General features: G+C 33.3%; 2 protein-coding genes, 1 long non-coding RNA gene and 1 pseudogene across 6 annotated transcripts in view; 2 read left to right on the plus strand and 2 right to left on the minus strand.

Annotated features, from left to right (window-relative positions):
* Window positions 1-14172, plus strand: part of LOC148680839 (uncharacterized) — a 785675-nt gene that overhangs the window by 675512 nt on the left and 95991 nt on the right. The window lies entirely within an intron of this gene.
* LOC101886199 (uncharacterized) overlaps window positions 1-14172 on the minus strand; it is an 883799-nt gene that overhangs the window by 78994 nt on the left and 790633 nt on the right. The window lies entirely within an intron of this gene.
* On the plus strand, window positions 1145-2090 carry LOC148680929 (uncharacterized; annotated as a pseudogene). Its single transcript, XR_015942682.1, has 2 exons — window positions 1145-1197; window positions 1380-2090. The product of XR_015942682.1 is annotated as an uncharacterized LOC148680929 (transcript).
* Window positions 5451-14169, minus strand: LOC148680930 (uncharacterized). 3 transcript variants are annotated; one of them, XM_088650625.1, is made up of 3 exons: window positions 14016-14169; window positions 12828-12978; window positions 5451-8993 (listed from the first exon to the last, which is right to left on the minus strand). In XM_088650625.1, the coding sequence occupies exons 2-3, from the start codon at window positions 12910-12912 to the stop codon at window positions 8020-8022; spliced, it is 1059 nt and encodes a 352-aa protein (XP_088506751.1). In that variant the 5' UTR covers window positions 12913-12978; window positions 14016-14169; the 3' UTR covers window positions 5451-8019. The 3 variants fall into 3 exon arrangements, with proteins under 3 accessions (XP_088506751.1, XP_088506752.1, XP_088506750.1); XM_088650626.1 differs by having other exon boundaries at window positions 12828-13012; XM_088650624.1 differs by lacking the exon at window positions 14016-14169 and adding an exon at window positions 13556-13609.

A 14172-nucleotide genomic window follows, 5' to 3' on the forward strand; every position in this document is an offset into this window, starting at 1 on the left:
TGAAACTTCTGCTTGTCAAATGAATCACTGGCAGTTCATATTAATCACTCAAATCACTCCAGTTTGTTATCTATCTGACAATGAATCAGATTATGGAGTCATTTTAGTAAAAGTCACGTCACTAATCGGTTTATTCGAACACTTGCGTGCACGCTCTTCAGTTAGTATACAGAGTTTTAATTCTCATTGTACGAATAATTTTTTAAAAATATTTTAAATCGTTTTACGACATTAATTACCTTTAAAGTATTAACACTCATACATTTTGAATTCAGCTCGATTTATTTGTTAAAACTTTAAATATATTAAAATACAGGATATATAAATATTAAAGCAAAACCATCCATCGTGAACTATGATCTTTCATATGTTTGACCATATAAGTCATTGATCCATTATCATGAATTGCTAGCAATTTAAAGAATTCAAACTTTTGTTAAAAGCATTGATTAGAATATATTATACAATTATCAAGTATTAAAAAAGTCTTCTAATGTCTAATCTTGCTTAGCATGGTTCCAAACTTGTATGTCTTTTTCCCATGAGGTTTCCCTCTACCTTTGTATATTTGACAATAAAGCATTTATTTAAAAAAAAAGAAAGCTGGTGATTTTTTAGAATTCTGTACAGTTCATTAATTACATTTCTATCAATGATTTGTAGAAAACATTAAGGTTTTAAAAACCCTTCTAAAAATTCTAGAAGACAGAGAGGGAGAGGCCCCACTTTTTGAAATGGGTCCTCCCCAAAAAAAAAAACCCACAGATGACAGAGATCACAGATTTTCTGACAGCGAAGATGAAGTAGTAACTCTTCTTCTTCAAGAAAATATAGATCAATGAAGACACAAAATCAAGAGCTTCAAGAAGAGCTAGAGAAATGCACAAACAAGTAAGAGTTTAATAATTAACAATTTCATTATTAAATAATAAAATATATATATATATATTTTTTTTTTCTCGAGCAGTAATTAATCAGGACAGTGGTCAGAAATGGCTTAATTGTCCTATAATAAGAATAATAATAATAATATTAGAACATCAGTATTGGCGTTTAATACTCATATTATTTTTTTATTATTATTGTTTTTATTAACGAGCCCCTTGTGTATCCCTAGGGAGTCGAGCCAGGTCCAGTCAATAATATGGTGATTTTGTCTGCGAGGCCCGAAGAGAGGAAACTTGCTGAAGGATTAAGGTGGGACATTTGTAAATTCTATTTTCAATTCTATTTTACATGTATGTTTGTCAAACCAATGATTTAAAATACAACAGCTTTAAAAAATACTTTAAACTCAAACTCAAGAAGATGAATATGGTTTTACATAAAATGTGAATAGGACAACAAATTTAGAACTAAGTAATTAAATCTTGATTAAGTACACTTTATAAAGGTGTCACCAGTGAGCTGTCTGATCTTTCAGTCCTTCAAGTGGCAGAAATTTAAAAAGACTTTGCCAGTTCTACAGCCCCTTTGGTCACCACAATTGGGATGTCGAGTTAGGATTTTCGGGTGGATTCTGCCTTCGGAAAAATTCAAATTGGAAGTGTCCTGTCATACCAACAGCCAGCTGCAACAAACCACAACATTGTTCCTAATCGTGATGCCCCACCAACACCACCACTGCCACTAGATGGTTACAGCCACCTGTCTGCTTGTTTGTTCATAATAATCAGGAACAACTTCACATGAGGTCATTGACCGTAACTTCAGAAATGGCTCACTATGTTGAGCAAGCCACCAGATATCAGAGTGCATGTCTTGATTGGCATTCTGTTAGGAAAATCCGGATAACATCGTCACGCTTTAGTAAGATGTCTGTCATGTGCGTGGCCAGACCTCAGCTGAACACCTGGCCTAAAGAATGCACAAAATAACTCGCCAGACAGCCGACATGAAGCGAGGACTTCAAATGGAGTCTGAAACAGTTATGGAGTACTGCTTCCTCCGAGAGGTAAATTACCAGCCATGTGGATTTTTAATTCACCCTGATGCTCCTTGGCTGGGGTCCCCTCCAGATGGGATCATTTTTGACCACAACGAGCACCATGTTTTAGGCCTTCTATAAATAAAATGTCCCAACGTCAAAAGTTTTGTTGACTGTTCTTACCTCAAATTTCACAATGGCACACCAGAACTGAAACAGCAACATGCCTACACTGTTAACCCTTACTGTAGATTATGCAGTAAATAACTGTAAAATAGCCAGTGTTTTGCTGTAATAAAAGGAAACAGTATTTTACTGTAAAAGGAGCAGGATTTGTATGAAATTTTGTAGTGCAAAGCATAAATTACAGTAATTTACTTTATGTACCCATTACAGATAGTTACTGTGATAATAAATGGTAAATTACTGCTCAACCATTATTACCCCATGTACTCTGATGCTTTATGTTGCTATATATATATATATATATATATATATATATATATATATATATATATATATATATATATATATATATATATATATATATATACTTATATATATATATATAAGTGAGACAATGCATTGATGATAAGCTAAATTTCTCTGCAGCCATCTCTGTGTTTCCTTTGGTTCCTTTTATATTTTTAACATTGAGTATCAGGAGTCAACCAATGTCAATGTCACAGAGCTAATTAAAAGGTAAAGATATCGACGAGATGCATTTAAAGGCAAAAATATTCACACAGAGCAACCAAATTATCACAACCATTTTTATAACTTTGTTTACTTTTCTATAATTAATCTAATTTGCCTAGTAAAATAAAATTAAAAATATCTTAAACAGCACGTACATACATTTCTTTGTTTGTCACAATTTGTTTGGAAAACTTCAAATGAAGTAGGTAAAAATGGCATTAACAGTATAGTATAAAGACTTTCCTAAATGTATTAATCAGGTTATTTGTTTATTATTATTATTATTATTACTACAGGTTTGGAACAACATGAGGATCAGATTATTTATTTATTTATATTTTTGCTTTGGATGAAGTTTGTATATTTTTATTGTTTTTATTCAACAATATGTGCATGATTGTGATAAATGTAGGCACTTGCTTTGAAAATATGCTATGTACCAGGGCTGTAAACTCCTGGAGGGCCGCAGCCCAGCAGAATTTAGTTCCAGCCCTGCTTCAACACACTACCTTTAGATTTAGTTTGATCAGTTGTGTTTAAATAGTATAACTGCACTGTTACTCGGTAGATTATGCAGTAAATACCTGTAAAATCGCCAGTGTCTTGCTGTGATGAAAGGAAACAGTATTTTACTGTAAAAGGAGTAGACTTTGTATGAAATTGAGTAGTGCAAAGAATAAATTACAGTTTTTGTACCCATTACAGATAGTAACTGACAATAAATGACAAATTACCCATCACTGTCCCATCTACTCTGATGCTTTATGTTTCTATTTATAGAGATGTGCATTTTAAAGACAGAAAATAATGATTTAGACATTAATACACACTGATAGATTAACACACACCAGATTGTTAGTTTGTTGCTAAGTATTTTTCAGAGCAGTGTTTCCACCTATGAATTTATATTAGAGACAATAGACAAGTTTGTTGTCATGAGATTTTTAAAGTAAATAATAATTATAGCAATAAAAGATTGAATCCTTTGGTTTTTCGGTGTTGCCGACTTTTTTTTTTCTTTTTTTTTTATATAATTATTTTAGACTTTTTATTGAGAATTGACACAGTATGTGCCAGTGTTTGACAAACACACTTTTTTATTGGATATGTGATTGTGATAAATGTTGGCAGTTGCTATAAAAGTATGCTACTGAATATACCATGGGGGTCAAACTCCAAATTCCTGAAGAACTGCAGTTTGGTACCCACCCCTGCTTCAACATTACCTGTAGATTTCTAACAAGCCTTAATTAGTTTGATCAGGTGTGTTTAATTAGAGTTACAGCTTAAAGTCCCAGTCACACTCCCCTATTATCCCTATAGACTTCTATTCATACGCATGTGAATGCTGCAAACCTTGAATGCAAGCTCATGCGACAAATTTCACAGTTTGCAGCATTGGAAAGTTCAAGCTTGGGAAACTCTGACCTGTGAAATCACATCATGTGACTGCTTGAGACCAATCAAAAATCAAAACATGACCTCTCTGGACAGAAATTTAAACTATGGACCAGTCGCTCGCTTTTTCAAGCTCTAATCATTTTGTTTAATCCCACTCCTTTTCGCAGTGCCGTATGACAGAATTTTGCATGCTCAAACGTTAGTGTGACCACAGCCTTACTGTGCAGACTTGTGGCTCTCAGTAATATGTAAGACAATATTCATATCTGCTGAATATTGTTTGACATTTTATATTGTATATTTGTTTGCTGCTAAAACTATAAAATACATTTGTCTTAAAAATTTATTATGCCTTCTATTTTTAATAACAGTTAAGAATACTGATTAATTTTAGTAACACTACAATAACTATATATGACATCCTATTAATTTGTATGCAATATAATGCTGTGAGATGTAACACTACAGTACAGTAATTAACTGTACACAGTTTCCAGTTAGTTACCACTACTGCTCTATTACAGTAATTAACTGGCAACACTGTTGCCAGCTACTCACTGAAATGGTTCAGTTACAGTAATTAACTGGCAACACTGTTGCCAGCCACTCACTGTAATGGTTCAGTTACAGTAATTAACTGGCAACACTGTTGCCAGCTACTCACTGAAATGGTTCAGTTACAGTAATTAACTGGCAACACTGTTGCCAGTTATTTACTATAACCAAACTTTTACAGTGAGTAGCTGGCAACAGTGTTGCCAATATTTTACTGTAAAAAAGCCCGGTAAGGTCTAACAGTGTATATAAATACACACACATGTGAGGGTCCATCTATTAGTCCCATGACTGAACTAACAGCATGGGTGAATGCGTGTAAACCTTTTAGCACATGTGAAAATAAATATTTTTGTTTGTTATAATTTATTTTAATTTGTTTCTAGCTCTGAATTTTAATCTGACTCCAATTTATAATAATTTTAGATTTAGATTCATCTAATTCAAGCTGATTACCTTATAGGTCGTGATAAGGTCTAATTTAGATTGATTAACCTAATAAATCCTTGTTCCCAATTAATGGTTCATCGTTTACTCAAAGTCACTTAGAGTCAGTATGCTGGCCAGTTTCATCTGCTCACGGACACATCTTCTCCAGTTCCGATTCTTAGCAGATAAGCTAATTTCCTTTAAGTAATAATAGGCCGCCCCATGCTTGCTCATACTTAAAGAAAGTTTGATTTAGCCCCTAGATTATATCATACCCCTAGATTATATCATCAGTGATTGTCAGAAATCAACAAGTCTCTAATGCTGTGCCTATGCTTTATCCATTGAGTCTGATTGTATGACTAATCCTGGTTGTAGGCTGCGGAAACGTCAGCCTAAACAATCTACTCGATTTAAATAATTTCAGGAGATATTAGAGTTAAACAAGAATTTTACATTTAATTGTCAGAAAAAAGATTTTCCATTGCAGTTCACATAATTAAACAAAATAAGCCAATCAAGATTGTACAACATCAATTACTCAAAGATACATTTAAGAGTTAAAGAGGAATACCTGACCATGAAGAAATACATTGCAGCATATCAGTCCTGATGCAGAGCTCAGAGACTCACAACCTGCAATGGAGTATCCTGTTTACAGGATCCCACGGACAATTCTGCACCCTTTGCCTAAATACTCAAATCATTATAAATTCAAGACAATAAAAGCTTCACCAAGACTCTTGCCTGGCCATGAGTTGATGCGAAGACCATTTTGCCTGGAGTGAAGCATCTGGCAAAGATCTTTTCAAAGTCAAAACCCAAATTAACTGATATAAAGGAGATTGTAAAATATTACAGTGAAATTACTTTACCAATCACACAGAGACATTTAAAAACACACCAAACATGAATATAAAGCCACAAGATAAACCATATTAAGAACTTAAACATTCTGTGTTGAATGTGAGTGAGCTGCTCTGGTGGAGAAGGTAAAGTCCAGGGCAAAGAGGGCGACTCAGGATGCATGATCGAGACAAACTGAACAACTGGTTTTCTAGCTGATCTTCTTCTCAAATTAGAAAGATTATTGTTTTAGTGCCTGAACATTCTCATGGTCTTGTCTCGTGTGGAGTTCCATAACAGTTTGCAGATTTTAATATTATGGAGAGATATAGCCATCCTTACATTATTATGTGCATATCTAATCTTAAACTGTAGTTCCCCTGTACACTGCAACGAGAACCTCAGTCAATAATATTTATGTAAAACTGATTTTTTGTTGCATTATATGATCATATTTTAAACTTTTCATAAAATCATCAAACAATGTGTACCTAAAAAGCATTTTCTAAGAAATAAAAAAAAGTTCTGTCCTATTGTCACTAAGTTATTGTTACTTTTTTCCTACTGGTTATGTGGTTTATATCTAGTATATATATATTGATTTGTCTATTTGCTGGCTTGCTATCAGAAAACAAACACTAAGCTAGGCAATAAATTAATTAAATTCTACAATTACAAGTGATTTGTAATTTGTTCATTTATACCCCATTTTTGTTTGATAATGTTTTTCTATGCAGACTTTATGTGTTGGTCTAATATTTGTATAAAGATAGTTTGCATTTGCATTTACTCATTTAGCAGCTTTTATCCTGCGACAACAACTAATGACAAAAGAAGAAACAGACTCAGCCTATTAAAGGTTCAGAGCTTGTGTTTTTAAATGCTAACAAACCTTAAGCCAAGTCCAACAAGTAAAGCCACACAATGTTGTTTTAAAGCTTATTTAATTTTAATTTTTTTAAAAATGGACTGTTCTATTCTCAAGTCAAGTTGTTAAGCTCATTAGGCCCTGTGGCTTTTGTATTTTTATATGTATTATCTTTCACTTAAATTGCTGTTTCATAAAAACATCTACTGGGAAGAGTTGCCATATTTCATATAAAGATTTTATGGCACAAACACGTTATTTAATTTAAAGCTTACTTGTTTTTATTTATTATAAAGCCTAGCTTGATGTACACTATTTTGTTTTTCTTTTGCTTATTTTATTGTTGTGATTTATAAAGTAATCTGATTTGTTATGAAAGCTTTTCTGGTAAAATAATAATAATAATAAAACAATAAACAACAATTAAACAGTGTTTAAGTGTCTAATGCTGGCAGCATCATGTTAGAAAACTATTCACAAAGACTATTTGATTTATTAAATAATTCATTTCTTATGCTTTCTTTCATGTTATGTGACAAAATGAATGAATGACTCGGATTAACTAAAAGATTCATTAATTCGCTCATGTGCACGATGTGAAGCTGCTTTGACATGATCTACATTGTAAAAGCGCTATACAAATAAAGCTGAATTGAATTGAATAGTGTGAGACAAGATCAGTTAATTTTTCGAGTCCTCTATCGAGTCGTTCGTTCACCACATGAAAGACTACAGCCAAACATATGCATTTATATGCCAATCATATGCATTTAGAGCCAGAAAAAGAATTGATCTGTTCACCTCTTGAGTCCTCGGGTTTGAGTTATTCTGTCACGTGATGAACGAACGACTCAAGAACCAGAAGACTCGAAAGGTGAACTAATTATCATGGCTCCAATCGGCTCAGACTGGGTACATTGGTTAAAATTATATGTGACTGTCATTGTAACGTGAACGCACCACTGACATTTGAATACATGAAGAGGTGAGCTGAGCAAGGAGACAACAATACCCATAGACAAAAGAGCAGGTAAACACTGAATTATTATTTTCTCATTCTTATAGTATTCTATTTATGACTTATTTGTCGTGTGATCAACCTTCTGGGCTAGTTGTAGATGTGTTTGGAAGCAATTCGTAACATTTTAGTAATATTTTGGCAAATTGAACCAAATGAACGAAATGACTCGAAAAAAGATTTGTTCATCTCGATCAGTAAATAAAATGATCCGAACTTCCCATCACTATTGAGCATGCGAAATTCTGTTGTACGCCACTGCGAAAAGGGGCGGGATTAAACAAGATGATTAGACATGAATGGTTTCTCTCCAGTGTGGCTCATGATGTGTTGATTAAGGTGTGATGATTGGCTGAAACTCTTCCCACACTGAGTGCATGTGAATGGTTTCTCTCCACTGTGGATCCTAATGTGTTGATTAAGGTGTGATGAACAGTTAAAACACTTCCCACACTGAGTGCATGTGAATGGTTTCTCTCCAGTGTGGATCCTCATGTGTTGATGAAGGTGTGATGAGCAGGTAAAACTCTTCCCACACTGAGTGCATGTGAATGGTTTCTCTCCAGTGTGGATTGTCATGTGACAGTTAAGGTTTGATGATTGGCTGAAACTCTTCCCACACTGAGGGCAAGTGAATGGTTTCTCTCCAGTGTGTATTTTCATGTGACAGTTAAGGTGTGATGATTGGCTGAAACTCTTCCCACAGTGAGGGCATGTGAATGGTTTCTCTCCAGTGTGTATTTTCATGTGACAGTTAAGATGTGATGAATGGCTGAAACTCTTACCACACTGAGGACATGTGAATGGTTTCTCTCCAGTGTGGATCCTCACGTGTAGATTAAGGGATGATGATTGGCTGAAACTCTTCCCACACTGAGTGCATGTGAATGGTTTCTCTCCAGTGTGGATCCTCATGTGTAGATTAAGGGATGATGATTGGCTGAAACTCTTCCCACACTGAGTGCATGTGAATGGTTTCTCTCCAGTGTGGATCCTCATGTGAATCTTAAGGGATGATGATTGGTTGAAACTCTTCCCACACTGAGTGCATGTAAACGGTTTCTCTCCAGCGTGGATCATCATGTGAAACTTAAGATCGTCTTTTCTTCCAAAACTCTTTACACACTGAGTGCAGATGAAATGGTTCTTGTCTCTCCTTTTCAAAATACCATCAGTCTGTAAATAGTTTTTTTCCTCAATTTTGACACGATGTTCCTCCTCTTTACTCCCCTCATTCACTTCAATTAAGTCTGAAATAAATAAATACAACAGTTTTCATTAAGTCTTAAAAACTCTCATCAAAAGCTGAAAAGTGAGAAGACACAGGAAACATTGGCTACACACACTGTAATTTTGGTGCAAATTAAATGTAAAATAAATCAGATCATATTGTGTTTGGTCCATTAACGTGTACACATTTATACAAAGACTTGGATTTCATTACAGAGGTCCTAATTTATTTATTTATTTTACCTTTTTAAGATTAAGTTCATACATTGATTGTTTTAAAACATCTATTTCATAATACTTTAATATGAGGAATAAAACACTGCTTATTGTCAAAACTCATTCCTAGGAACTTTACCTTTTTCACAACTTGTATAGTTTCTCTATCTAAAAAAGCTCCTGATCTAAATGCATAGATCTTAAAAAACAAAAATGCATGCATACAGTTTTTGACTTAGAAAAATGAAAACCATTTAAAACTGACCAGTCATATATTTTATTTATACATATTTAAATTTGTCTCTTGATTGTATACATATTTTTCCCTTTATAACAAATACATAAATCATCTACATATAGACTACGAAATATATTATACCCATTAACATTTACAATATTATTAATTTTAATACTAAATGGTGTTACTGATAGTATACTTTCTTGGGGCACTTCTGATTCTCATATATGCTATATATGCTCATATATTCAGATAATATAGTTTTCATACGCACACGAAAAACTCTATTGAATAAAAAAAATTGCAATAAAATTAGGCAAATTTCCTCAAACACCCATCTCGTGAAAATCTTTTAAAATACCATACCTCCTGGTAGTGTCAAAGGCCTTTTTCAGATTAAAAAAAAAAAAAAAACTGCTTATATGTGTTCTTTTTTTAATAAAATCATCTCGTACAAAAGATTCTAATTGTATAAGATGGTCAAGAGTACTTTTCCCTCTTCTAAACCCACACTGATATTAATTAATCTTCTGTTTTTTTTTAAATCCACACCAATCGATCATTAATCATTCATTCGATTGTTTTGCAAAGGCAACTGGTAAGTGCTATTGGACGATAAATAGTTGAATGATCTTTTCCTGGTTTAGGTATTGGTATAATAGTAGCTTCTTTCTAAAAGGCTAGTATTTCTCCTAATTTGCAGATATTGTTAACCCGACAAGATGCAGAAATGCCATCTAAAAAGGTGACCTGCAGTTCATCCAGTCAGGGACATTGACAACATAAATATACAAATAAAAATGTTAACCCGGGGTTTGTGATTGTGAAACGTCTGTTAATGAACATCAGGTATAGCATGAACAGTGTGGAACGAGATTACAGATAACACAGGATTCTGTTTCTTCAGTGTTAGAATGACGCGGAGTTAATAATTTCAAGAGTTAAAAGCTCTACAAATACTCAGCCTCAGCTCTCAGAATAAACAGAGCACAATGACAAACAGTGACATACATAAATTGTCAATCATATCATAGCAGTGACCTGATCTTATATGCTATTGTTTTAGAACTTACAATTATTGGAGAAATGACCAGGAATAATAAACAATAAAAAAAACAGTAAAACTCGAGGGCGAACTGGCCATAGGGAGACATAGGGACATTTCCCCTTGGTCTTACAATCATCTGACCTGCTGCCATCGTGATTCTGGCCCGCTCTGCCCCAACTTATGATGAACATTGCGCTTCACTCCCCATACTTAATTTAGTAATAGGAAATTAATCCTTAACAAAGTATGAAAGTACAATTATTAAGCACATTATAAATGTCGTTGTAAGTCAGGAATACAGCATATGTAGCTGCAGTTATAAACTGTTTAATAACGCTTATTAATTTAGAGTTAATGCTAAACAGATAATGCTAAACAAATAATGAATTCAGTATTTGCTAATGCATAATAAATGGTTTATAGTGTGTAGTTATTATTGTAAAGTGTAACCAAATTATCTTTTGTCTTAGACCTTTAGACCTGTCCTACCTCCCTGACTCTTTATCCCTCCTTTCTGCTTTATAGCCATGCTTAGTGAACGTAACACTATCGTTAAATTACATACACTTTACATAAACTATGCAAAACTCGCTGTGTGCTGACACTTCTGCACAAAAGGCTGTTAATTTGGTTTCATGGCGCATGAACGACGCTTAACTTTTCGGCGTGCATGCAAACAACCGGGATTCACACAGGAGCATGTGTGAGGTGCTGGTTTTCTGTACGCATGCATCAGTTTGCTTTCACAAGCGATGTTTCAGTTGCACATTGAGAATAACAAACTCGCACGAGCAAAAAATGCCAAATGTAAATGGCCCCTAATGTCTTTATTTTGAGATTGCCACTCTTAATGAATACATTTGCATAAAGTAATTGTATCTAAATGCTTTCACTAGGGGACATTTTTTTTTGCTGCCCCCAGGAAAATCCCACCCTGGGCGATCGCCCACATTACCCATGCCTAAATCCGCCACTGGTATTGCTAAACATTATTGTTCCACTATTATTTGTTTGTTTTGTCTCACATCGTCCCATCACATCATATAGTTCAGAATACTGTACAATGTTTTATAATGATTAATTATTTTAGTGTCAATTTCATTCAGCGTGTTTAAAATTGGGGCATCCATGTTTTCTGACATACCTTAAACCAGGGTCTATGCAGGTTTCACCAAGTTAAATTTAAGACTTTTATGACCATTATGAATGAAATTTTAGACTCATAAAAGACTAAAGAATTTTTCAAATGGCCCAGATTTTGTATTTGTCCTATCAAAAAATATATTATAATAAAAAATATATATTATATTAATATTTTGGATATTTCTTAGTAAAAGATTTTAAATGTGTAAAAAAGCAAGCTCTACGTGTATCCACACACGTTTTTTCCAAAATAAACTTTCTTTAAAAAAAATAAAAAAAAATTTACAAATGTTTTAAAAACTATAACAAATTAAATCTATGCACAACAATCTGTCCAGGTCGATGTCCTCGGCAGTAAATACATGGAGCACGTTTAAACAAATCATATTGTAAGGAAAATACTTAATCCATTATGATAAATAGAGTTAAAATGACCTTTTTGAATAAAAAAAGTTTAAAGTTTTATTGAGATGGATTGTTGGTGATTGTATAGGTTTTGGCCAGACTGGTTAACACAATATGAACAAAGGAAAATGAACACTTGTTTAAAAAGGATTAAAGACCTACAACACAATTTTAGTAAATTTAAGACTTTTAAGGCCTAAAAATTTGATTTTGGAATTTAAGACATTTTAAGACTCCGTGGAAACCCTGTTTAAACACAATAGCCCTGGTAATTAGTTATTATGATAATGATGGAATTCTAATTCAGATACTATCTGTGAGAACTAGTAACAACTAGAAACAAGTTTAATCCCATGAAGTAAATTAAAAAAGGGGAATTGGGATCAATGGGACATATGCAAGTGGAAAGTACTAAGCTAACACTATCACTGCAACACTGTGAGAATACTGAAGGTCAAATATCGTCAGCTCAGTTAAACGCTTTTAATTTATGGTTTTTGTTTATTTTATATAGTGCCAGTGTTCAAGGAAGCTTTACAAACAGTAGTAGAACAAGAAAAAGCAATAACCTTAAGAAGGAAGAGAAAATGGGAGACTAATAATACATAAAATAATGACATAAGACACGAGAACAAGTGACGAAAGAAACTCATTCCTGTCTTTCAATGAGTGCTTATGTGCATTTAGGAGAACTAGGCAGCACACTCAGGGCTGCAAGATGGATTTAATTTAGTATTCTTATTATTAAAATATATCTGAATGAGGATTAAATGACTGAGTTGGTCTTTGAGAATAAAAATTAACCTGTTTGTTCCTGCAAATCTTCCTGTTTGACTGTGAATGTTTCTTCAATCTTCACATCTTCACTCTCCTCTTTAATAAACGCCATCTTTATAACAGTGTGGAGATCAGTCGCTTCAGCAGGAGTTTTTCCTCTGTGTTTGGACACTTTATTCTGTTTAAAATGAACATAACAATAAAAAAATGTCCTGTTTAAAATAAATAAAACACTGAACAAAAACAAGATAATTTCAACACTTGCTTCAACAGTTTCTTTATATGAGTCATTAACAAACAGAAATTATGTAAGTCTGAGCAAGCAACAAAAGCCACAAATCAGCCGATGTAAACTAGAACTCCATTTTTCTAATTTTATTGACATATACTTGGAATAGAGTGACAATGCTATTTAATAAATTAAACCTTCACTAAAACACTTATCACACACTTACTGTTGCTTTATTCAATCTTTGTTTAGGTATGTTCTTAATTGTTTAGTTTGTTTGATTTATTTTATTGTCTGCTTACAGCAACGTTGTAGCACTTATTTGCACAAGACAAGAATTTCCTCTCGGGACAAATAAAGTTTATCCTATCTTATTCAAACAATAGACCTTACAGTGAGTAAAATAGTAGTTCTTTGTATAAAGGGTTAAAATAATATTGTCAACAGCAGGTACATCTAACATTAAATGAACACACTGAAATTTTAATCAGTTGGTTTACATCTGTGTACAAGCTTTAAAACAAACCTTTCTCCAGTTGAATCACAGTGTGGGAGCGGCGCAGCCTTATGACGTCACACCACCATGCCACAATAAAAGTCTTTTTTTGTTTAGCTTTTTCCCCCTACTCACTCTTAATTATGAGTCATGACTTATCGATACATTTCTCCCTCATTTTCCACTTTATAATTTATCTGCTTTTTGTTTTGTATTTGTAATGAATGGGGAAACATCAAATTTTTATATAAATTTATATACGTAATAGGTTGAAACTTATTTGGGCTACAGTCCATTTGTCAGGATAAAATCAATATTTATAACCAAACCAAACAAACAAACACATAACTAAATAGTTGTAAAAAAGCTTTTAAAAATGACTGAAAACTTAATACACTGTTGAACAATGCATGCACATGTTTAGATTTTACATTTTACAATGTTAGCATTCAGATATTATTTGAGTGTAAATTCAGAATGTGCAACTCACCTTTCCAGTCTTCAATGAAGAAGTGGGATGAGAAATGGCCTCAGTCGTTTTTTTTTTTTTTTTTGTATGTTGTTGTTGGTAATAATCTCAATGTAGGAATCAACAATCGTAGTTTGTCCTCCAAAGTTGTTCTCTTATAGCTAAATAAGCCAATGAA

The sequence above is a fragment of the Danio rerio genome, chromosome 4, assembly GCF_052040795.2.
Source record: "Danio rerio strain M-AB ecotype USA chromosome 4, GRCz13ab, whole genome shotgun sequence".
Classification (NCBI taxonomy): Eukaryota; Metazoa; Chordata; class Actinopteri; order Cypriniformes; family Danionidae; genus Danio; species Danio rerio.

Coding starts and splice junctions, on each gene's coding strand:
- LOC148680930 (XM_088650625.1), bottom strand. CDS start 12,912: ATGGCGTTTATTAAAGAGGAGAGTGAAGATGTGAAGATTGAAGAAACA. Junction 8,994..12,827: donor AGATTTGCAGGAACAAACAG/GTTAATTTTTAT, acceptor TATTTATTTCAG/ACTTAATTGAAGTGAATGAG.